At 36.2% G+C, this 24343-nt stretch overlaps 1 protein-coding gene across 1 annotated transcript in view; it reads left to right on the forward strand.

Annotated features, from left to right (window-relative positions):
• The window catches only part of ATRNL1 (attractin like 1), a gene marked incomplete at its 5' end in the record, with an annotated part of 455979 nt that overhangs the window by 52530 nt on the left and 379106 nt on the right, over positions 1 to 24343 (forward strand). The window contains 4 exons of the mRNA XM_008629373.2: positions 1942 to 2116; positions 3270 to 3357; positions 14976 to 15231; positions 21180 to 21363. Coding sequence (XP_008627595.2) covers positions 1942 to 2116; positions 3270 to 3357; positions 14976 to 15231; positions 21180 to 21363 — 703 coding nt within the window. The remainder of the gene's footprint in view (positions 1 to 1941; positions 2117 to 3269; positions 3358 to 14975; positions 15232 to 21179; positions 21364 to 24343) is intronic.

Raw genomic sequence — 24343 nt, forward strand, 5'->3', positions numbered from 1 at the left:
TGCGGGCCGCGGCAGCCCATTGCCCGAAGGCTCGCGGTGACGGCGGCGGAGATGCGGCTTCTCTTTCTGACCTGCAGGCGCCGTTTCCATAATTTTAAGCCCTTCCCTGATCAAAGAATTCTTAATCAATTGTTTATTTTAAAGCCCTTTTATATTCAAATTAAGGGTTTCCTCCAGTGATTTACCAAATAATGATTTTGCTGAGGTTACAACTCTATTACAGTATCAATTATTAATGCTTAAGAAATAATATTCTGAATTGTTCATACTCTCATTAGACCTCATTCCATAATTTTAAGCCCTTCCCTGATCAAAGAATTCTTAATCAATTGTTTATTTTAAAGCCCTTTTATATTCAAATTAAGGGTTTCCTCCAGTGATTTACCAAATAATGATTTTGCTGAGGTTACAACTCTATTACAGTATCAATTATTAATGCTTAAGAAATAATATTCTGAATTGTTCATACTCTCATTAGACCTCATTCAAATACCATTAATCTTTTCCGAGTAGAAGGTATAATGAACTATGGGAATTGAGTGTCTCCATCGTTTAGTGAATGGAAGGTAATTTGGATACAAGTGGCCATCATTCTTCTGTAGTGTACCAGGAGAAGCTGACAGCTGGTTATGTACAGTTTGGATGCCTGGTTGTTGTGTATGGGAAGTAACTGTAGCAAGTTGCCCCCAAAATGACAATAAACATTGGAAAAACATGATCTCCCTGCGCTCCCATTCCCCCAAGATAATGTTTTAAAATTATTATAAACTTGATGTACATTACTTATTTAGCTTAGTAAGCTTCAGCAGCTCTGTCTTCTAACACTATGTCTGGTCTCTCTTGACACATGTAAATCTCTGTATCCAGAGCATCCTTTGCCAGGGGAGTATCCTTGCTAAAGAGATCTGATACTTTTTTGCATGAAGAACTGTCTCCTCTTGTTTGCTTTGTACATGGCTTCTTCAAGCTGTGTTTCATAAACCTCAGCTCTTTATATTCCGAGAGGCTGTGGACTCTTTATATCCACCCTCTCTTTATTGCTTATTTTACAGACATTTATCATTCACTTCCAAGTTTTCTTTTTTCCAAGTGCAAAAGTCACCAGTTCAAAGGAATTCAGTGGTTTCTGTAATTGGAACATCCTTATTACTCTCCTGTAAACAGTCTCCAGCACTAATCTCTTCTTTTTCAGTAGGGCACAGTTTTCTAAGGTTACAAAACCCACAGATTTATGCAGTGGGATAACGGTATTCTCTTTTCTGACATGATTCCTTATTTTGACTGTTGCTGAGTGGTGATGTAATATTGGTATGAGCTATCCTGAGATGATCTTAAAATGTACCTTACTTAGTTTTCAGTTTAACTGTGTTGAATTTTGTGTATTGTTTTATTCAGTCACATATGTATATATATTCAGGTTTTAAATAAGATCTAGAGCATAAACAGATGATGAAGAAATCACGTTTTTGTTATTACAGAACAAATAAAAAACTACATTTTTCTGTTTGTGATTGTAATAGTCCTAGAAGTAAAAAAATTATACATTTTTACTGGCTTTTCCTTATCTGACAAAAAAATAATATCTAGTTGTGTTTTGTCCAGAGGTAACATAAAGTGCTAAAAGTTTTAGACCTAATGACAGGTCATTTAAAAATGTGATGCTTTGTGCCTTTCTGTCAATTTGTGACTCATACAGTCTGTTTTCTGAGAAGAATGCAGAAATGAATTATTATTTGAGCTAATCTAATGCTTTCAATTAGACTGCCATCCCCTGTTGTCAATTTTTTCATTGAGCATCTGTTAAACATAAAAGTGTACACCATATTTTATCAGAATGAGCAATCCTGACATCAGTAATTAAGCCTCCCCTGTTTCTGCTTTACTGGCTTTAACGTCCCCATCTAACAGATTGTACAAATTGCACATTTGTTTACAAAACAGGTCCAGATTGTTCTTTGAACGTCCCTTCCACGGAGTCTTACTGGGTTCTGCCCAACGTGAAGCCCTTCAGCCCCTCTGTGGGCCGTGCTTCCCACAAGGCCATCCTACATGGGAAGTTCATGTGGGTGATTGGTGGATACACCTTTAACTACAGTTCCTTCCAAATGGTGTTGAAGTAAGTGATTTCTCCTTTGTCACATCCTTTCTGATGGGGCTTAGGGAAGACAGGTCCTACCAGGGAGGGAGCTTCCATCTTCTAATTTAGCTGAAAGGTTTATATCTCTTTTAGATTTTTTTATTAATGGTCTTATTTTGTGCTTGTAATTTTCTTATGATTATAGAAAGTGAAAATATGGGCAATTTCAAACTGTATGTGATATTAATATGTACTTCAGTTTTGCAAAAAACTGCAAAACATAAGGAGGTTTGTGGTGAAATTCACTGCTGATGTGTCCACAAAGTACATTTTGAAAGCCATGTGTATTATTGATGTTAATTTATGAATATAGGGGACTTGTATTTAGGGCTTGCACTTTGCCTGCTGGTGCCATGCCAGTAAGGGTCAGGCAGGTCACCTGTATTCCACTTTTTTGTACTTGTGGCAGTTTGTGTGTGTGTGTATTTGACCACCTATTGAAAACGAAGTTGAAGCAGCTGTAAATAGTACCTGGGTTGATTTGGGTGGTAATTTTATATGTAGAGTCCCTAAATGTGGCAAATGCAAGTGTTAGGATATATTTATTAGCATATTATTAGCATGTTTACTTCTCCTGTTGTTGTCTACCTGTTGCTTTCTTCCACGTGTTTGCAATCATCCAAACAAATCCCGTCATCTTCTGGATTTTTCTTTTCTACCTTTGTTGTTTATTTTTTTACCTCTCTTATCTAATGGTGTGTGTTGATTAATTAATTAAAATATAATGGAAATTAAAATCAACCATGTAGTTAAGAATGTGCCCAACAGTAAATCTTCAAAGTAGTGCAAAAGCATGTGGCATGAGCAGTGTAGTGGGGTGCGGTTCTTTACATGGCTGATAAAAGATCAAGTCTTGTGATTTTTGTTAATGACTCCTATTTTCTGAGATTTTTGATGGGTCCCTTAAAGAGCTGCTCCGATTTTGCTTGAGGAATGTTTAGTGCATTATCACAAGTTAGCGCACTGTTGCAATAGTTCAAAGTAACGGCAGCGAAGTTACTGCTGCTAACAAATTCCCATGTCAGGTAAACAGGGACTGATCAAGTTTGCCGAACAGGAGTTAGTTTGAACGTACAAGCCCCTCTATTTCCTCTGCAGGTTGAAAATGTTTCCTTTTCTATTTCTCCTCTAGCTACAATTTGGAAAGCAGTATATGGAATGTAGTACCTGTATCCAAAGGGCCGCTCCAGAGATATGGACACACTCTTGCTTTGTATCAGGTTTGGACTCTTCAGTGTTCTGTGTAATGAATTGCTTTGTGTGTGCTGTTAGTGATCTTAAAATGAGTCACCATGAACAGAGACTTTTGAGGATAATTTAATTTCTAAGTATTTTGTATTAATGTTTTCTTCAGTACTTAGGTGTTCTGCATGGTTTTTGGAACAGAGATTATGCAATAGTTCTCAGTCACTTTGCTGACCAGAAACCTTCCGAGCTAAACCCGCCAATAAAAGGCAGGGGTGTGTGTGAGATAAAACTGGGGTTGTGGGCAGTGCTCTTGCTCACCAGGCACCATCCTCACGGGCTGAACCCTGCAGGCAGAGCCAAGTAGCAGACTTGGGTCCTTTGGCAGGCCCATGGCAAGTGATGGCCCAAGTCTGGAAAGTGTTCAGGGAATCCAGCCAAGAGCACAAGGAGTCAGGACTGGAGAGAAGGCTCCAACATATGCCTGAGGGATCTATCGGTGAGACAAGCTACAGAGGATGACAGACTTGTTAACTGTGACAGAGAAATACAGAATTTGTATCGCAAATTTTCATTTGTTTGCATAAAGCAACCCCAGCAGGGAAGGACAAAAAGGATTGTATCAAGTCAGACCAGTGTTCATCTCGCCTGGTAACACCTCTTGAATAATGGGTAACAGTGAATGCCTAGGGAAGAATATAAGATAAAATGACAGGAACTTACAGAAGCTTCCTCAGAATACTGTCCTACTTTGCAGCTGGGATTTCCTAAAATAGGATGGTATTTTTGTGGAAAAATATGAATCCATGTTATTTATTTATTTTTATTTTTTCAATTTTTGGACCATATATTTATGTTAACATTGACATCATCTTGTGCCCAAGAATTCCAGAATATTTTTTAAGAAATAAAACCTTTTCAGAAACTGGTATAGTTGGTTTAATTTTGATAATCCCCACTTCTTAGTCTCCATTTATTTTCTCATACTACTCATGATTTTCTGTAAGGCCATCACATCCTCTACCATTTCTTTTTCACACTGAAAATGCTTTGTATTTTTAATAATCCTCTATAAGGAAGATATTTCATACCTTGGATAACATTGTGCCATTGCCTTTACTTCTTCTAATTCTGTTATATCCCTTCTGAGAAAGGAGGAATCACAGTCTTTAGTATGTTCTTACCTCAGAGATTGATGTCACTGGGAATTAAGGGTCTAATTTGTTCCTATTAATTCTTTAGGGTATTCTAGCTTTTTTGAAAATCTGCTCTTAGCTTTGAATTGGTGTTTTCCCGGAACTGTTACAACCTCAAGATCTCATTCTAGGCAATTCAAAATCCATCCCGATATGCTCAGACTTTAAATTGTTTTTTACACAGAAGCGTCTTTTCATCCTTATACGTGTGAACATTTATTTACCTTTTCATTTTTTCTTGTATTGCACATGCAGTATTAGGAGATTTGTTCTGCAATTACTTGCTTTTGACCATTGTCTCAGCTATTTTGATTAACATAGTATAGTCAAAAGGTATTGCTGTTTTTCCACTCATCCCTCTGCCAGCTTGTTTTTTAGTGTATTAAATAAGCAAATCCCAGTTGAAGATGCCTGTAGGACACCACTAATGAATGACCTTTGTTCATTTAAGAAGTGACTATTTTTTTCCCCCCAAACTTTACTTTTTAGACTTAATTAGCCTTGTGTTAACTGCTTTCCTTGTTCCAGAACATCTTAGTTCCTTTAGGGCATGAGGAATATTATCAAGCATCTTTTGGAAATTTCAGGTAAATGTATCATCTGGACCTTTAATTTCTTCAGAAATAGCCAATGCTTTATTTGCAAGATATAACTTCTCTTTTCAAAGATTCACAGAATTTTTCTTCATCTGTTTGTCTGTTTCACTCACTGAATTCTGTCCTTTCTGCCTCTCCCTTATCAGTCTTTTGGTATGAACACATTTTTAAGCAGGAATTTACATACTACAGAGAGGGGTTAACTGTTTAATTCCTTCAGAACTGATTCCAGGGACTTTGCCAGGTTTGGTTTTTTTTTTCTATTATAACTTTCTGTTTTTAATTTTTGCTATGGAAATACCTGTAAAGTCTACCATGGAAAACCCATGTGGGAAAGTTAACCTCATTTTATTGTTATGGCTTTCACTTCTCAGAATACTCCTTCAGACCTCAGCACTCCTTCAGGTACTTTGTTGGCACTGCAAAGTATCTAGTTAGATGTATTGCTAATGCATTTGAAAAATGATGTATTAGTACTTTAAATTTTGTAGGTATCTCATTTAGGTGTTTCATGGCTTGCCTTTGTGTGTGTCTCTGTTTTAATCTTCTGGAGTTTCTTTGTTTTGAACTCTACTTTTTCTTCTAAGTCTCCATTATCCTTCTGTTAAGTTAAATTTTATTTATTTTGTTATTTGGGATGGGAAGTTTTGGTTTTCTTTTTAAATAGGAAGTGTTCGTGCATTCTGAGCAAAATGTCTTACAATGCCTTAGAATGTCTTCATGTTTTCACTAAAGATTTTACCCTTGTAGTTGTACATTTTAGTTTATTTTTATGTTTGGTCTTTTTTTATATAGTGAGTGCTTCCTGAAAGTTCAGAGGAATTGAAGGCATGAGCTGGTACTTTGTTTTGTCTTGTTTTCCTGGCATCTGTTGTTCTTACAGAGATGTTGCATCTGTGTGTGGCATGGTGAATATTGTAGAGATGTTTTCAGTAGTAATATAAACTAGATTTTGTGCATGCCCTAACATCAACTCAGGGCTTTCCTCCTGTCAGTTCCCTGATTCATTATTAATGTATTACCTGTTCTTTAAAAGGTCAGATCTTTTTGACCAGTATGTTTGATTATTACAGTTCTTGTAGAATGTGGACTTTTTAGTCAAGAAGCATTTGAATAATGTATCATTTAGCAGTTCAGAATAAAGGCTTAGATATAATTTAACATTTTTATTCGATGGTGTTAATATTTTCTTGAGACATTCCAGACTAAAGAGTAACCGCTTTAGAAATGCTTTCACCAGCAAATATTAAATGTGGTAGACCTGTGTTAATTCAGACATCTCTTTGGATCTCAGTGAAGAAGTACAACTCATGCTAATAATAATGAAAGCTGCAAGTAAAGGTATAGTGAAGAAGCTGTAGCTGTTGTTGAAGACATATGTTAATTAGCAATTATGATTCAATAATAATGAATTTATGTGAAATAATTAACTACTATGCTGCTTGTACTAGTGATTATGTCAAATGTCAAAACTTACATGGGACAAAATGAGCTGATATCCAAGGCAAAGAAATTTCAAGGGGAAAAAGTACATCCTTCTGCAATGAGTTCTTACATTAACTTGTTAGGATAAAGTTCTGATATTTTTCCTTTCATATCTCCAGTCTCTTGAAAAAAAACAGAAAAAAGAATTAAGAGTGAAGAGCAGTAGAACATAGTACCTAGAGATGGCAGCTTCGAGCTGTGTTTTCAGCTCTGTCCTAGTAATTATGTAATGTTTCCTTTATGGTTGAGAGAGAAAAAATATCCACAGAGAAGAAATTAGATTAAGTTTCTGATGTGAGCTCCTGAGATTTTAAAGCCTAGTGCTAGGCTGGAGTGAGAGCGCAGAGCCAGCGCTGCCCGATTGTGGTGCAAGGTAAATTGCAGCTGTGTGACTGACTCTGTGGAGAATGAAGTAAGTTACTGTGCCCATTTCCCTCAGAAAGCTTCTTTAGTAAGAACTGAAGTACTGTTCTTCTTTATTCTGAAGAAAAAAAGATCAGAAGACTCCCACTGATGTATAGTTATAACAAATGCTTAAGACATTTTATGTATTTGTAGAGGAGAGAGTATAAAAGAGCACTTGCTTTAAGACCAACTAAACTGTTGGGTACTGTTACCTTCAGTGCTTCCTCGGGCTGGTTATTGGAAAGGTGCTGTCTATCTCTGTTAGCAAGTGGTTCTACTGCATCTTAGAAATTGTATGTAGCTCCTGGCACCTTGATACTGAAAATATCAACATCCTTTGAAATAATTTACATATGAAGTAGGCTTACAAAGAAACTGAAGGAAATGACTTGTGAGGATTTTAGAGTAGGTACATATAGCTTGGAAAAACAGTCACTAGGGAGGGAGTTAAAGAGTTAATTGTAAGTACTAGGTCCCTGGAATTCAGGAGAAAGGCAGTTGCTTGCAAGGTGTATATGTGGTCAGTGCTGGCACTTTACTCAGTCAGTTTTTGGTAGTATCACTAAAATTGGTTGAATTTGGCCTCGTAATTGAACTGTTGCTGCTGGTCCCAAGACAGTGGAAGGATGGCTGTGCTTTGAAGTTTTTTCCTTTGAGATTGGCAATAGAAATTAAACAGGCAAGCTGATGTAGTAGTAACCATAAAGATATTTTACAGTATACAGACTGTTTTATACACAGTCAAATTTAATTTAACTCATTTGAGTTTTATGAATGTTACTTCCACTTTTAAAACATTATTAAAAAAGGATAATTGTTTTGATTCCTTTTACAAATTAATTGGTATTGATGTTGAGTCTGTATATATCTTCTGGTATTTTTATTAGACTCATCAAAAGCTAGCGTTAACAAAGCAAAAAAGAGTCAAAACTTTTCCTACTTCAATATGAACACGATAAAATCTTTCACCAGTTGGTTTATTGCTATTCTTTTATTGCCTAGTTTAGTTGGCTGTTGGAGAATAATTTGAATAGCACTAGGAATGTAAAAGTATTTTCTGACTATTCTATTAGCAGCTATTAGTAGGTTGTACCAACAATTTCTGTAGGTTTATTGTTCTGTGACTTTGAATTATATCTTATGCACAACTTGCTCTCTAAGTCTGATTTGCAGACCTCAAAAGTGTGAGGAGTAGGTGAGATGAGCTGCCATACACATTTTGCATGTAGTCTGGAGAAAAGCCTATTCAGAGGTCCCTTCAATTAAGTGGCCCTAATTCGTCAAGAGATCAGTTCTTTATGTAGAAGTGTAATATATTTCATTCCTTGTTTCAATGTTATATTCCAATTGGTTTGAAAGTGAAGTCCAAGTAAGGTCACCTTAATTAATACCTTTAACTAAACCTAGCAGCAATTGGAAAACTGCAAATAATGAAGAAATAAAGTGACAGCACTCTTTAGGTTGACCTCCTGACATACAATGTGGTGCAGTATTGTCTTGACCTTGAATTTGCTCCTATTGGGAACTTAAGTTAAAATGTTCCTCTCGTGTGACTTATTTGGGTTCTTATTCAGAGAGAATATAGTCCCACAGTAAGCTAAGAATTAATAAGTCAGGCTTCAGGAAGAAGAGTTAAATAGACTGCTTTCCAGTCTGTCAGACCTGGTCTAATGGGAGGATTACTGGATCAAGTAGAAATGTAATTATTTTTAAGTTTTGATATAACACAGAAAATGTTCTTGATACTGTTAACCATATTAAAGGAGATAACACTTTGGGAAATGGAAGAGGGGGTATTAGACAGTCCTAAACCAGGTGACAAATGTTGAATGCAAAAACAGGCTTGTGGTGGATGAGTTACTGCCAGATGACATTTTGTGAGACTTATATTTTGCTTGGAAAAAAAAATTGAGAATTTCTTTAATGACATACAGATTTGACTAAACTTTTTGAAAATTCAGGTAAAAGTATGGAGAACAAAAATCCTAGTAAATGTTAAAGTCCTGTTAGTTTATATAAAGTTAATTTCTATACCAGTGTGTTGATACAGTCTAGGGGAGAAAGAATATTGATGATCTTGTTTCAAGAAAATAGAGAATGACTGTTCATGTAGTTTGTGAGTAGCATTTCTTTGTCCAATTCTTCAAGAACAGTTTAGATTTATATAAGAATTAAGGCAGAAAACTCATTTCTGAGTGATAAACTTGTCTGTGTAGCCATGATATATTTAAGAAACACAAAATGAAAAATTATGTGATTATTTTAATGTGATTAACTTCCTGCCAATTCATTAGAAAGGGATTATAAATTACCCCTTTGTTGCCGTTTTTTTTCCACTTTTTTTAGTGGTATCTACGAGATAAGATTCTTTTGGAATGCAGGGAGGATTTGCATAAGAGTGTGTCATTCCAAGGTACAGCCTGAGCAGCTAAGTATTGTTCCTTTAGGAAAAAAGAAAAATTGTAAAGCCTAAGGAATAAAAATATGATAAGTTTTAGAAGTCTTGAATTACTGTATTTATATCAAATATAAAATCAATATTAAATCTGAGATAAGGTATAGGGAAAAGAACATGTAAAAAAAACATGTCCAAGGTCAATGAAATAAATTATTTTGGCTGTCTGTTTGTTCAGGAATCAATTTGAAGTGTGTAGAAGGGTTACTCTGGTCTGGTGTACAGTCTGTTGGTTGGGACTTGACAAGTGGGTGCTCCTGGTCTTTTGGTGATCTTTTAAAATATCCTCCTTGAGCTGTTTCATTTTTCCTCACAGGAAAATGCTCCTCTGTCAAAGGCCTTTGAGCAACCTATTCCAGTCTTGACCATTTTCAATGAAAAAAAAGAGAAATGTTTATTCTTATATTTAAATTGAATTTCTTGTAATCCACACTGTGCCCATCATGTCTGGTTTCTTTGCTGGATTACCTTGGGAAGAATTTGGCTCCCTCTTTTTCAGCTTCTCCCACCAGGCATTTAATTTCATTAAAATTACTTGGTTATTTAACAAACATCTTCTCCAAAGATGATAATGGTATTAATAAGATGAAGAAATTAAGGGGAATTTTACTGCTGTAAACTGTATTGATCCTTCCAACATTCAAATTGTGACAGTTTACTTTTTCCTCCTATATTTGAGTTATTCTCTTGGTCTTATTTTGTCCAGTCAAAAATGTGTATGTCAATCATTACTCTGTAAGAGAAATCCTAGATCAAATGAATGTTTTCTTCTTCTCTTGAAAAATGTGATTTAACTGTTTTATTCAAATCCTGGCTTTGGTCTTATCATTCCTGCCTTCTGCTGTCATCCTCTCTGTCCAATATGCACACTCAAATATTTACAGATCATATACCTTTTGTCATCTTTCTTTATCATTATCGTTCATCAAAATTTCCCACTGAAGTAGTTTTTTCAGGGAAAAAATGCAGTTTGAGAAAATGGAAACATTTATTGAAAAGTTTTGGTTCCATTGAAGCAAACAGAAGCTGCACTGGCTGTTTTGTTGGCTTGGACTTGAACACCTGCCAGGAAACCAACTGATGGAATCTGTAGGTGGGAACGTCATGATTGAGCGAGCTGTTGACCTGCTCTGTTTACAGGAAGAAATTTCTCCTTTTGCTGGAATTCCCCTACTGAGCAGGAACTAATTCTGAAGTTTAATAAACAGTGCACTTTTCTACACTTCAATGTGCATATAGTAATATTTACGTGAAATTTTGACTTAAAAACCTCAAGGTCTTTCAAGGTTCCTTAACTTCTTAGATAATGTTATTTATACCATGCAATATATCTAGTATATTAGGTAAAGGTTAATTTATTGAGTAAATGCTCAACTTTACTATCTCACATTGTGATTGAAGGTGTTGCTTTTGGTACCTGCTATCAAAACTTTAAAATAGGAATGTGTTGGAGGCCTTGTATCTTTTTGGTGCTTTTCTGCCTGTTTTGTTATCTCCTCCGTGGAAATGTCTGCCTCTTGGCCTTCTCTCTTCTCTAGACTGAGGAATAGAGTTTTAAGATCTTTCATCTGGGCCAGATTGTTCACACTTTTTTTGGACTAATTTCACAAAGACTCTCAATTTTATGTTTTTAGTTGCCTTTAAAAAAATATTTTATTTTACTTTGCAACCCTGTTTGCTTGGCTTTCTTATAAACAAATATCTACTATGCTTAATTCAGGTAAAGGTCAGCAGTGTTTGTGTACTAGCACACTTTAAACACTGTATCTTATGTATTGTGTCTGCCAGAAAGCCTCACCTTTAGCATATACCTTGATTTGTATTTAGTATGCAAGTAATTTCTAAAGGTAGTATAATTTTATAAGGGGGAGGGTCCTTCTTTTCTATCACAATATTAATGCTGCTTAGGACCATCTGTACTCATGTGATTCCTACAATCCCTTCCTGATTAGGATTTCCAAATAAATGTCTATCTTTATGTGCTCAGGATGTTGGGTTTTGCCCTGTAAAAGTATGCATGTAACAGTTTTTAATTTCAATTCTGTATTTCTTCTACTCGCTTTGGTCTCTCAGCCTGTTTTTCTCTGTGTTCAGCTGATCATCACTTAGAGTGTTTTTAAAGTGTTTTTCACCAGCACTAGGAGCTTCTTAATCTCAGAAATAGCCCTTAGCAAAGCTTAGTTAAATCTGTTTTTGTGGCTGATAAAGCAGTTGTCATGACCTTCTTGTCTTTTTCTCTGTGAATATTTTTGTATACAGGATCTGCTGTGTCACCCAAAAATTGCTCCTCACAGAAGTGTTCTTTTATCTGAACTTTGAATCATTTAAGCAGAACTGTGAGGAGGACTTTCCTACTGTCAGCTGTCTGAGAAATCATTTCAAAGTTCATGCAGATCTTTAGGTCACTTTTTTTTTTTTTTTTAAATTGTCTTTCCTCAGCGTCAGAAATATTTTTTTTCAAATACTGTTGTACAGCCCCTGCAGCTCCCTAATTAGCTCTCTATGCCATAGTCAGTAATCAGCATTTGAAAATTGCTTGTTTACAATTTTAGTGATGCTGATTTGACTTTGGAGATCTATGTGGTATTGTAAGGAATGAGCCATATAGGATCCTTTAAAGAAGAATATTTGTTCAAGCCATTCCTGTGGATCAGTGCACGTCCTTCTTCAGTTTTTGTGGGTCTTTACCAAGCTTTTTGAAATGTTTTATCTCCTAGGAAAAAAATGGGTTCAGATACATATCTCCCTAATCCTACTACAAATTCCTTCTGTGAACATCTTTTGCTCAAACAGCATAGCACAGAGTATCCCTGTATTCATTTTCTCTGTCTTGTTTCTTCTCTTCTTCTTTGCCTCTGTTTCCTGAGTTCTTTTACTCAGAGTTCGGATTAAAACGTAGGAGACGCCAGGCTTTTCTTTGGCCTTTGATTTTTTATATTTTTGGGGTTTTTTTATGTCTTATCTATATTTCAGCTGCACAGAGTGTGCCTCTAAGTTGACAAGGTGAAAATGGCCCCTGAGTTCTAACTTCCAAGATCTTTTAAAGCCCAATCTATCCAATTATGGAATGCCAACTGATTTATTTTTACTTATAATCCAATAACTAAACATTCATGTTCCTCACTGCGGGTTTTTTGAACCCCTACCAGAACAATACCTGAACACCCAGATTTGTGAAGAAGAAGGAGGAAAGAAGAAGAACTAATCCACACCCCAAATCCTTCTTCTTGTTACATATATCCCAGAAACCTAAATTTTCTATATCTCTACATATTCCACCCAGTGACGTAACCTTAATTACACAGCAACAACCTCAGTGTTATCACACAATTTGGGAAGCCTTTCCCAAGGCCTCAGGTCAAATGCAGTGTGCTTTTGAGGATCATTGTCTGTCAGCACTGAAAGGCTGAAATTCTCTGAACCCAGGGTTCCAACATCCCTGCATAGGAATGATTTAAAGTCCAAGTCAAGAAATGTTTTCCTGCCTCAAATGAAAAAAATAGTTGAAAATTTTGCAGAAATTTCAAGGGTACTGTTGAAGACATGTTGGACAGTTTGGTCAATCATTTGCTGACTAATCCCTCTGAGTAATGAGGAGTCTTTTACTGTTCTGGCCTCTGTTTCTTACCATCAACCACAGGTGTATGGGACAGCATTATAACCTTCTAAAGCCTTTGTTTTGCTGGACTGAAAAGACTTGTCATTCTACTAATCACCTGGATTTGCCATGCCTGCCCATTCATAGAGAGTCAAGAGTTTGTCTTTCTTGATGTGTATAATGACAATGATAATAACCTGAAATTTACATTTCTCTGTAGATCCATCAGCTCCTTGTACAGTGTCTGAAACTTCTGCGTGATTGATGCAGAAACTTCTTAGGTAGTTTCCTTATCTTCCAGCCTCTTTTTCTGAGTATTTCATGCCAAGTCAAACTTTGCCAAATCTGCTAAATCTGCAGTTCCCTTTTTTTTTTTTCTTTTTTTAATTTAAACCTCGTAAGGCTGAGTTTAGGGTGATTGAAGCCCCAGAATATTACATTGCAGAGTGCAGAAGACAACTGCCAACTGTGCAGCATGCAAATGGGATGCAGAGTGTATGGGGTGGTTATGTCCCAGCAAAGACTGAGTATCAATCTCAGAACCAGAGGAAGTCTTTTCCACTCAGTATAAACTGTCCTTGAGCAAGTCTTTGAAGCCAACAATCTGGAATTTGTTCTGTGACTTTGCATACCTTGGCTTGCAAATCCAGATGAAGCGAAATTCAGTAGGATTTGCTTTCAGTCAATATTTAGGTAAATCACTCATTACTTATCAGAACAGATGGCACTGCTGTTTGAGGTGTATGGTTCATGATGACTGGAATATCTGTTTTGCATTCCCTAAAAAGAACTCTACTCCCTTTGGGACTTGATGTTAGTAAATGTGCTCGAGAGGAGCCAGCCACATCCTGGGCTGCATCAAAAGCAGCATGACCAGCAGGCTGAGGGAGGTGATTCTGCCCCTTTGCTCTGCTCTCATGAGCCCTGTGTCGAGCTCTGGGACACCCAGCATAAGAAGCACTATTGGAACAAGTCCTGAGGAGGGGCGACTGAGGTGATCAGATGTCTGAAGCACCTTTCCAAGAGGACAGGCTGGAGGAGTTGGGGTTGTTCAGCCTGGAGAACAAAAGGCTCTAGGGATACCTTATAGCACCTTCCTGTACCTTAAGGGGCTACAAGAGGGCTGGAGGGTGTTGTTTTACAAGGGCATGGAGTGGCAGGACAAGGGGAAATGGCTTCAAACTGTGTGAGGGCAGGTTTGGTTTAGGTACTGGTAAGAAGCTCTTCAGTGTGAGGGTGATGAGGCCCTGGCACAGGCTGCCCCATCCCTGGAAGTGTCCATGGCCAGGTTGGGCGGGGCTTGGAGCAACTTGGAATTAGTGGAAGGTGTCCCTGCCCAGGGTGGTGGGGGTGGAGCAAGATGATCTTTAAGGCACCTTCCAATCCAGATCATTCTATGAACATTGTCCTTTTTTTTTTCGTTCTGGTGAATTTTCTCAGAACTTAAATTACTTTGCTACTAGGAGAGAATGTGCTCTCTTGTGCACGTGCTGAATGAAATCCCTGTAGACCGTGTGTGTGGAAAATCACATTTTAATTCTGTGAACTGTTCCTTAATAAAACAATATAATATCCTTTCTGTTTAGCTTTTTTTAGAACAGAATGCTGAAGTATGGATTAGAAGAGCCATGTAATTAAAGGTTTCTGGTTGAAATAATCTCTTTGAGATTCATTTTGGTGTCATTTTCATGGCTAGGTTTATTTTTCAGAGAAATAGACTCCTTATCATTGTTGGTTTAGTTTAAGTATCATTGTCTGGGATTAGTATCTGATATTGAGCTGGTTAATGTAAGATTAAATGTGAAGATTTAAATCAGACTGCTCAGTTATGAAATATTGCTCAGCAGAGGAGTATGCAGTTCAGATGTTATCTTTCTGTAATCCGTTATTTGCTTTCTCCTCCCTCCCATTTTTACAGGAAGACATCTACATGTATGGAGGCAAAATTGAAACAAGTAATGGCAATGTCACTGATGAACTGTGGGTTTTCAACATACCCAGTCAAACATGGAGTGCCAGAATTCCTGCAGTACTTGTCCATGGCCAGCAATATGCTGTGGAAGGTCATTCAGCACACATAGTAGAGCTGGACAGCAGAGATGTGGTTATGATTGTAATTTTTGGATATTCTTCTATATATGGTTACACAAGCATTGTGCAAGAATACTACATCAGTAAGTCCCTTTCAAATCATTTTTATCATGTACTGATACAAAAAGTGCTGGTTTTTTTAAAGTGACTATCACTCCTATTTTCAGAATGAAAAATACGTGTTTTCCAAAACAAATAAAGCCTCACCTTTTTTCTTCCAATTATGTACATCAGATTTCTTGTTAAGCAATAGCATCTCATATGTCTTTGGAGCATCATGACTTTTTCCATTGTGTACAGGGTTGTGGTAGCCTAAATGGGACAAAAATTGAAACCAGGAATTCCACACTGTGGTACTTGTGATGAAACTTTTTTTTCTTTTAACACAGACTTCTTGTTTTTACCACAGAGTAGAAGAGCAAAACCAACAACAATTTAGTTATTTTAAAAGTTCTTTAATATTGGTGTATTATTTTCATTCTGTTGTGTTCTTTTTAAAAGTAATAACTCAGTTCATCATTACATATTGGGTTCTCTCTAAAAAATATACATGTTGTTGTTAGAGGTAGTAATTGAAAATAAACTCTGATTTTCTGTAAATAACCTACTATGTCTGTCTAGGTTTCCCCTTGTGAACAGCAGGCTGTTCCTAGGGGTGATTTTAAATGCTAAAGTTAAATAAACCAAGAGAAATCTTTTTATCACATGCATGGTACATCTAAGATACTATTTCAATGGAATAATATTGAAAATCTGCATCTGATAAATTCTTAGGAATATTTATATGCCTACTAATTAAAATTATAGTCTTCTACTTTTTAAAATTCCGTTTTTACGTTGAGTTTATCTGAGTCTCTCAGTTATTTATGCAATTGCAGAAGGCATAATACAAAATTTCGAAGTAATACCTACATGTTAAAGGATAATAATTGTTTTTAATTGTTCCAGTTAAAATTTTTTTCATGTATGTATATTTATATAAACACTGTTTAAGCAGATTTATAGGTTGGGGAAATCCCTTCAGAACTCAGATGGTTCTTATGCTCTCTGGCATTATCTCTGATGGCAGTGTCAAAATTATATAACAATGTTGAAAGTGAATGTCAGTAAGAGGAAGAGCACCATGATGTGCTTTATCCACACTGAAAAATTCCAATTTAACAGCATGAAAACTACTACAAAACTCTGGTCTGAGAAAGATGTTTCACAACAGTATTCTAAGATTTGTTAACTATTAAAGGCCACATTTTGGAAAAACTTAATTTCAGAAAGTTGTTTCCTTTCTGACCTACCAGAGATGATTTTTTTTTCTGTGAAGAAAACAATATGTTGCTCTAGCTTCTGCATGCTCATTCAGTGTAATGTCTGTTGGAACTTTAAATTATTTGCTTCTTCTGTTTGAACTTTAAATTATTTGCTTCTTTACATGCTGCTAATTTAGTATGGAGTAGAAGTACCAATTTTATTCTCACCTATTATTGTTGTTAGTTTAATTAGGAAGAAGGGAACATGATTTGTAGTGTAAAATTTTCTGCCTGGCCGATTTTATTGATGGCCTTACGGTTGAAATGGACAGCTTGTTCTTATTTTAATTTTATTTTTAATGTTACAGCTACGTTTGTGGAGGATTAATAAAAGAGAGTATAGCTAAGCATATATAACACAAACAAACAAAGAAAAAACCCCAAACCTTTCCTACCATAAGCTTGATAAGCTTGGAGTAAGAGAAAGCACTTAATCTGTCAGTTATGTGTCAATTATTCTCAAATTTTAATGTCTCCTTTTTGAGATTATATTTTTATCATATTCTAGTGAGAAATTTAGTTTATTAGAGAAAACGTGCTTCACTTGCATCAAATATAAAGGAAACTTGTAACAATATTGGGTATTACCTTTGACTTCAGCGAGTCTCCTCATCTGATGAAGGATTGATTATTGGGGCTTGCAGTGCTTTGCAGAACATCGTGTACCTGAACCATTGCTGGCACAGGGAATTCTCATGTTTTATTTCACCTCATTGCATCTCCCTCCTTTCCCTCCCCTCTAAGTTAAATGAATGTTGTGGTAAATTTTCCTGAATTCTGTGTTGACTATGGCATTTATCTACAGTTTTGCAGCTGTAGGAACATATTTTTAGCCATAAAATTCCAGCTGGTGGTTTGAATTAAGAATGGCTATTTTTTGGGAGGACTTTAGCAGCTCAGAATCCAAACTTAAAAGACATAGGAAGTGAGAAGTATTCCTGTGAACTCATCTGAATAGGAAAGGAAATTCCTTAAACATAAGGGCTTCTGATGTTATAGAAAGAAAAATAAGAGTCCAGTTTTCTCTTTCTCTGCTTGCTTTAAAAACATATTACTTTAAAGCAGCACAATTTGAAATATTATTGTTTCTACATGTTGTCAGTAATGGCTTTTAGTCCTAATGAAGGCTATTTTTCAAGCATTTACCACATGCCTACTGAAAGAAAGAGACATAGAGGCAGTTTATCCTTTGGTTCATATGGACTGACATCTCTAGGATCCAGTTCTTTGATGAACCTGATCCATGGAGTTCTGGTGCTAAAGCCTACTTTAGTTGCTGTGACCATGATTTCCATGGGGTCTGGGTTAAGAAATATCTGAAGAGGTTTTAAATACTGGTGGAATCCATACCTTTTCATGTAGGTATGTAGTTCTTGTAATAAAACATGTCAATCAAAGGTATACTTGATCTGAAAATGTCTCTGGCATAGTTGGATTAGGGAAGAAAGTAATTTCCATCAAAATAAATTCTGGAATAATTGGACAGGGTTTGCAGGCAGATTTTCACCATGCAAAGTCATGTGAATTTATTTCTTCTCCAAAGGTGGTTGGTGCAGGAACAAAAGAGCTTCCTGTTGTCCTTTCTTGCTGTGCCCAGACTTACGACTTCTGAGGAACCAGTAAATCCTCATATGGGAATTATGTGAATGATTTTACTAACTTGAACCATAAAGCTTTTCTGGGTTACTCCCCAGGGAAATTTATTTCCCTTTAGGTTAGCAATACCTCATAAACCTTCTAAGAATCTCAATGTGAGTCTCAAGGTGAATATAATAATGGTGTTTTGTTTTAGCTGAGGTTTATAAAGGCTCCTTATATATTAAGAAACTTGTGAATAAGTCTTCTGTGATTTCATTTTATTTCTTTACAAGACAGCTTTCTTTGGATTAACAGGATATCACTGTTTTTTAGATTGATTTTTTTTCTGGCTTTAGAAGTGGGTTATAGATTGCTTTTGATTAAAAGTATTTCTTTGAAATAATGTAAAAAGAAATGGCCCCATGATGTAACATGCCTCCTCTTTTTTGTTAAAGTTAGCATAATCTTCCTGGCTGCTTAAAAAAATTTGAAGTTTGTCACTGGGGATGAAATGAAGATGGCACACCAAGGTGCTTCTTAGACAATTTATTCTCTTTACCTGATCTGTCTGAAGGTTGTATTGTGATAAGGACAGATCAGGTATCTTCCTTATTTTTACACTGTGTACCAGACTTGAAATTAAAATCTGGAAAAAAAAAAAAAAAATCCTATTTCCTTATTTCTGGCTTGTTCATGAAGCTCTTTCTGCATTTGACTTTATAAGCTGTTGAGAATGCAATTTCACATGACTAATTTGGTCAATCAAATATTTCTTACGATATAATGATAGAAAGAGGGGGATCTCTGTGTACGAGAAGGGTTATGTAAACACCTCCAATAAAAATTGCATTTTTGTTGAAAAAAAAGATAGGTGAAGATTCATATCAATAAGGTGCTTCAAAAAGTCAGATCATGTGAATACTAATGTCTTTAAATATAGACAGGATTGTATTTTTGTCTGAATGATGCAATATTCAAGATGCAGAAGCATGAATGATATCAAAACTGTATGTATGCATTTCAGTATTTGAAATTCAGGCAACTCAGCTAAGTTTTAGAATGGGAAACAGAAGGAGCAACTGTAAAACTGCTTTTGACTTTTATTTCAGAAAGATGTTACTGGACCTCTTTTCTCAAATTTAGGTAGTTATTCATAGGACATGTTTATTTTTTAATTCAAGAAGGAACAGGTTTTCATATTTCTGCCCAAGTCATGTAAGTGATGCAATATGCAGTGTTACTCTGACAGTGTTCTAAATGCTTCACAGAATCATAGACCCATTTAGGTTGGAAAAGACCTCAGGATCATCAGATACGACCATTGCTACATAAATCATAATACTCCATAAATGCTACATGAACCAGTCAGATATAAATGCAAAATATTCTATTATGCATATTATCAACAGCATTGTGTCAATTTATGTGGAGAAATAGTTCTTTTTCCCTGAAAAAGCATATATGCCAATCTCTAGGACTGATCATTAGATAAATAAATGAAGATACTGTTGGGAATAGAAAGGTGTATCAGCAGGCTGACTCTTCACCAGCCCTCTTACATAAATTTTGTCAAGTAAATCTATTTATTATCAAAGCAATATGTACGTAATGTGCAGTATTATCAATACAAATTTGATATTTGTGTTTAGAATTGCACTTCTTAATAGCTTGATAATATCCAACATGGGGATTGAAATTAAATTCTACTTACATTACACTACACATAAATAATGTAAATATTCTGTGTCAGCTATAAATAGTGTGTTACACAAATACCAGCATTCATACACATAAAATCATCACAATTCTTCCTCAGAATCTATACTTTATAACTTGCCATAAACACTTGTTACTGAAAAAAAATGTAATTTATAGAGGCAGTGCCTGGAAACTGTTTAATGGAAGTATGATAGTAAAAGTAATAACTGAAAATCATGAGCCTCTTCATGAGAATCTGGAGGAAAAAGAGTTAATCTAAGCTACCTAGATAATAGCAGATAAAAATTGGAATGGAATTTAACTTTCAGAAGAAGCGGGGCGTATGGTGTTGTGTGCTAGCCTTGGATAAATAACTTTATTATGGCAGCCAATTGAGGTTAAGAATTGGGAGACTGCTCCATTTTGAGTGTCTTTGTCCAGACTCTCTGTTCTTCTGACATAATCTCCCAGAGGCTGGAAGGGAATTACTTCTGTTTCGCATTTGTAGAACTGACTCCCAATCATCACAGGCTCTTCTGTATATATAGGCTGCCTTGAGCAGGAAATACCTTCTGGCTTGCTCTTTTTGTGACTTACATCATCATCTGGGAAGATGAAGGGGGGAAAAAAGGCATTTTGGGGCTACAGGCAGCAAGAACTTACTTAACAGCTGTCTTTTTTTTTGCTATTGTAAAATATTTTCCAGTTGTGTTCTCTCCTTCAGTCGTAATAGCTATTGTGGCTGGTTTTATTTGGTGTCTCTTTGCAGTTACTAATCATGTGATGTAAAATGTGGACTTAAACCCCAATTTAATGAGCTGCTATCAAATTACTCTTTTGTGAGTGTTCAGCAACTGAATGGGTATATTTGCAGTTAAACAACTAAGAAACAGTAGTTGGAAATGGATTTTAGCTCAATAATTTTATGGTTACTCCCGAAGTGCCTGCCCATATCCATGCACACTTTGAGCTACCTTGTGTTGCGTGATTCTCCCAACTCACTGCAGTTCAGTCTCTGCCAGCTCCTCCAGGCTCCCCATGACTGAGCACAGGTGTTCCTAATGAAACTGAAGGAGCTGCAGCACTGAATTCTCATCAGCCGTCTCTGGCAGGAATTAATCATAACTCCTAATTTCATACTTTCAAAATCTTTGGGCTTTTTTTTTTGTTTGTTTAGTGTGAGTGCTGAAGTCACGTGAGAGAGAATGAGATACTGCCTGGCAGCTGTAACAATGATGTATTTGTGATTTAATTAAGAAGAGCAGATAATAGTCTGACAACATTATCTAATTGCAGATATTTTGATACATTGATATAAAACTACTTCTTAAAACAAATCCCAATAGTTATTGCTGTATTTGGAATTACAGTGGAAATTATTTTATATACTTAAAACTCCTGGTACTGTGAATTAGCCTTAAAATTATGGTTTTTTTAAATGTCTCTTCAAGGGTCTAACTCTTGGCTTGTACCAGAAACAAAAGGAGCAATTGTTCAAGGTGGATATGGCCATACCAGTGTCTACGACGAACTGACAAAATCTATTTATGTCCATGGTGGATACAAAGCATTGCCTGGCAATAAATATGGATTGGTGGATGATCTTTACAGATATGAAGTTAATACTCGGACATGGTAAGTTGGGTTTATAATGTAGGAAACCAAGTTACAGGTTACTGAAGAAAATGGAAGTGTAGAGTAAGGTTGTAGCAAAGTCATGCAGGTACCTCCAAATCCTTTGCATGTTGCAGAACAACATGTTCTCTGCAACAAAATGGAAGAATTGTGGTGAGGGTCTAGACTTGAGTCAGTGGATTAGTGGAGCTATACATTGAAAGGATGGCAGGGAGGAAGCTTTGTGCGTGTTCTACCAATTAGGAAAAGGTTCTCCTTTCCAGACACAACCACTGTGCAGAAATAGCACACGTGTACTGTTTCCTCATGGTATGAATATACTGCTGGTGTACATTTAAGCAACTGTTATTTAAATAACTGGGAAACTCTAAGAGCTGTGGAAGGTTATTTTTCACAAAACTATCAGAAATAAGAGAGAAAACCTCTGGTATTATGTAGGAATCCTTAGTTATGAATGCTCTTGGTGTTTCTATTTCTATCAGTTCTTGTTCCTCAAGTTTCTTGTAACTTTTGAAGGCTACTTGTATGTTATGACTAGAAAGTGACTGTGAATGTTTTTTCTTACCTTAGAGACGATTTGAGATCAAGAACTATTTCTTGGAACATTTTATTCTTGTGATTTAATATTTGTGTCGAGTACTAATGGCTTCACTTTAAGCACCCAAAAACTTGCTCTCAGGTGTTGGAAACATGAGTTTGATTTCTCTGAGACTTTTAATACCATTAATTCATGGCATTTGGAAACATTAATACAAGAATCTTTTGTTCCTTTTAGTGTATTTTTAAGTTCCTGGAATTTTAATCCTTTCTTATTATATTTTATTTTTGGAACAAAGTGATATTTTTTCCTTTGATGATCTGTTCAACAATAAAATAATAATAATTGTTGGAATATTTTTATGCATTATTCATATAAAAACTAATAATGCTTTGGTCTACTCTATACTAATGTAGCATTCTCTGCAGCCTGTAGAGAACTCAAGTCTTTGTTTTGTGAGATTTACCCTGGGAGTGAATTTTACTATGGGACTGAAAAACGGGATCAGGGGAAGGAGTAATGACATGTAGTAATACAGTCTTTAATCTTTGTCTACTGTATCTGTGACACCTTATGGTTAGCATTCAAAGCACTCAATGAGGTAACAGCCTGAATGTGCCACTGCATAGGTGTGGTAGGAGGAAGAGTTGGAACTTTGATGGCTCTCTCATGCCCATGTCTGCCATTTGCTGGTCCTCACTGTTTTTCTCTGGCACTCATTCCATTTCTGTGGCTGATCTGGCGGAGGCTCACAGGCTTCACTAAGTTGTGATATACAAATCTGATTACCTGTTCAACTCAGTGGCATGTAGGTTTTCATTTCTTAATATCAGTTAAACCACCTTTATGTTTCCTGGAATGTGAGGGGGCAATATTTTAATTCCTAGTGTGGACTGTATTCCTAATACACGATGGGGAATTACAGGGTTGGCAATACCTGCATTGCTTTGCATTACTGCCCTGCTGCTGCAGCTGGGGCACAATGTGGAGCTGGGCTTGATAATGGCCCGAAGCAGTGGAAGCACCTGCTGGCTCCTGGGTATTTCTGTTACCATTACAGAGTCGTGCTGCTGTGTGCAGCACTTGGCATCGGCATAGTTAACACAGACTAATGTTTGCAGATACACGAATATGGGCATAAATAATGAATTCAGCATGCTGAGACTCTCACAGAATTTGCATGGGGTTGATATGTGCTGGAGAGTTCTCTAGATTGCCCTCATTAGTGATGCTAATGAATAGTGAAAATCATGGCCAAGTTAACAAACTTCCAGTTCTGCTGAATCTTGAGGAAAAGTTGCTGTTACTGCAAGGGATGAAACTCAGCATACAATATGCAAAGATTATAGGGAAAAAAACCCCCCCACTATGGTAGGGACCAGGAGTGGGGAACACAGTTGGGTCACAAGTAGAAAAGTGAATAGCTCAAAAAAGAGAACTTGTGGAGATTTTTATATCCGCTGTGGAGAGGAGAGTCCTTAGTTTTTCCCAGAACAGTGTATGTCTCTTTAGGTCTTTAGTGATCAACACAACTATTTGTAGACAGCTGCAAGGTAGGATAATCAAGGCAGAGCCTGGTGTATACCAATTAGTGTAAATTAGGCAGTAGGGGCTCTAGAAAACTGGAGAAGCAAAAGACAGAAAGGTATCTATAGTCTGAATGGACACAGATAACATGTTCTTGGGATATTATCATTCTTTCAAGTCATAGCAGCATAATTCCTCCACTGCCAATTGAAAATAACTTAAAAATAATGTCTTGTTCTCTTTCAATTTAATTCCTGATTTTCTGTGTTGCTAGCTGATGAGTTGAACCCAAATATCACATTCATCTGGGGGTACCATAACTATCCTGTATCAAGCCAAACTCTGGTTAGAAAACCACACTTACATGGTTCTCTGTTTTCAAAGTATGTTAATCAGAAATACACAAGAGAAAAGCAAGTCACTTAATAGGACAAAAAAAAAAGGGGTCAAAAGCAGAAGCACGTGTGTGGGTATGCAAGTGGATTGAAGGAATTGTCACATTTTTAAGCAGTAAAAAAGCTCATTTATTTTCATTTAGTCTTTGATATTTCTTTTGATGTTACTTTCTAGGGCTAGGGGGAATTTATTTAAATAATAATATGAGGATTTAGGTCTATGCCTTCTTTTCTACTTGTTTAAACATGCAATCTTATCACTTAAAAATATCTCATTTATTGATTGTTTTATGTCATTATATAAGAAAAATGAGATGTGCTTTAAACCCTCTCCCTCAAACATGATGATGATGATGTAAAAATACGGAACAAATATTATGAGAGTGATTCAAGAGACCCAGTATTATTCAATGAGAAGGAAAGATTGTTGAGTCAGTTTGTTACAGGAAACAAATGACAAACAGTTTAATTGTAGATGTGAGCAGCGTGTAGTAACGTAAATGAAAATGAGAGTCTAAAC

This window comes from Corvus brachyrhynchos, unplaced genomic scaffold (assembly GCF_000691975.1).
Source record: "Corvus brachyrhynchos isolate BGI_N302 unplaced genomic scaffold, ASM69197v1 scaffold783, whole genome shotgun sequence".
Classification (NCBI taxonomy): Eukaryota; Metazoa; Chordata; class Aves; order Passeriformes; family Corvidae; genus Corvus; species Corvus brachyrhynchos.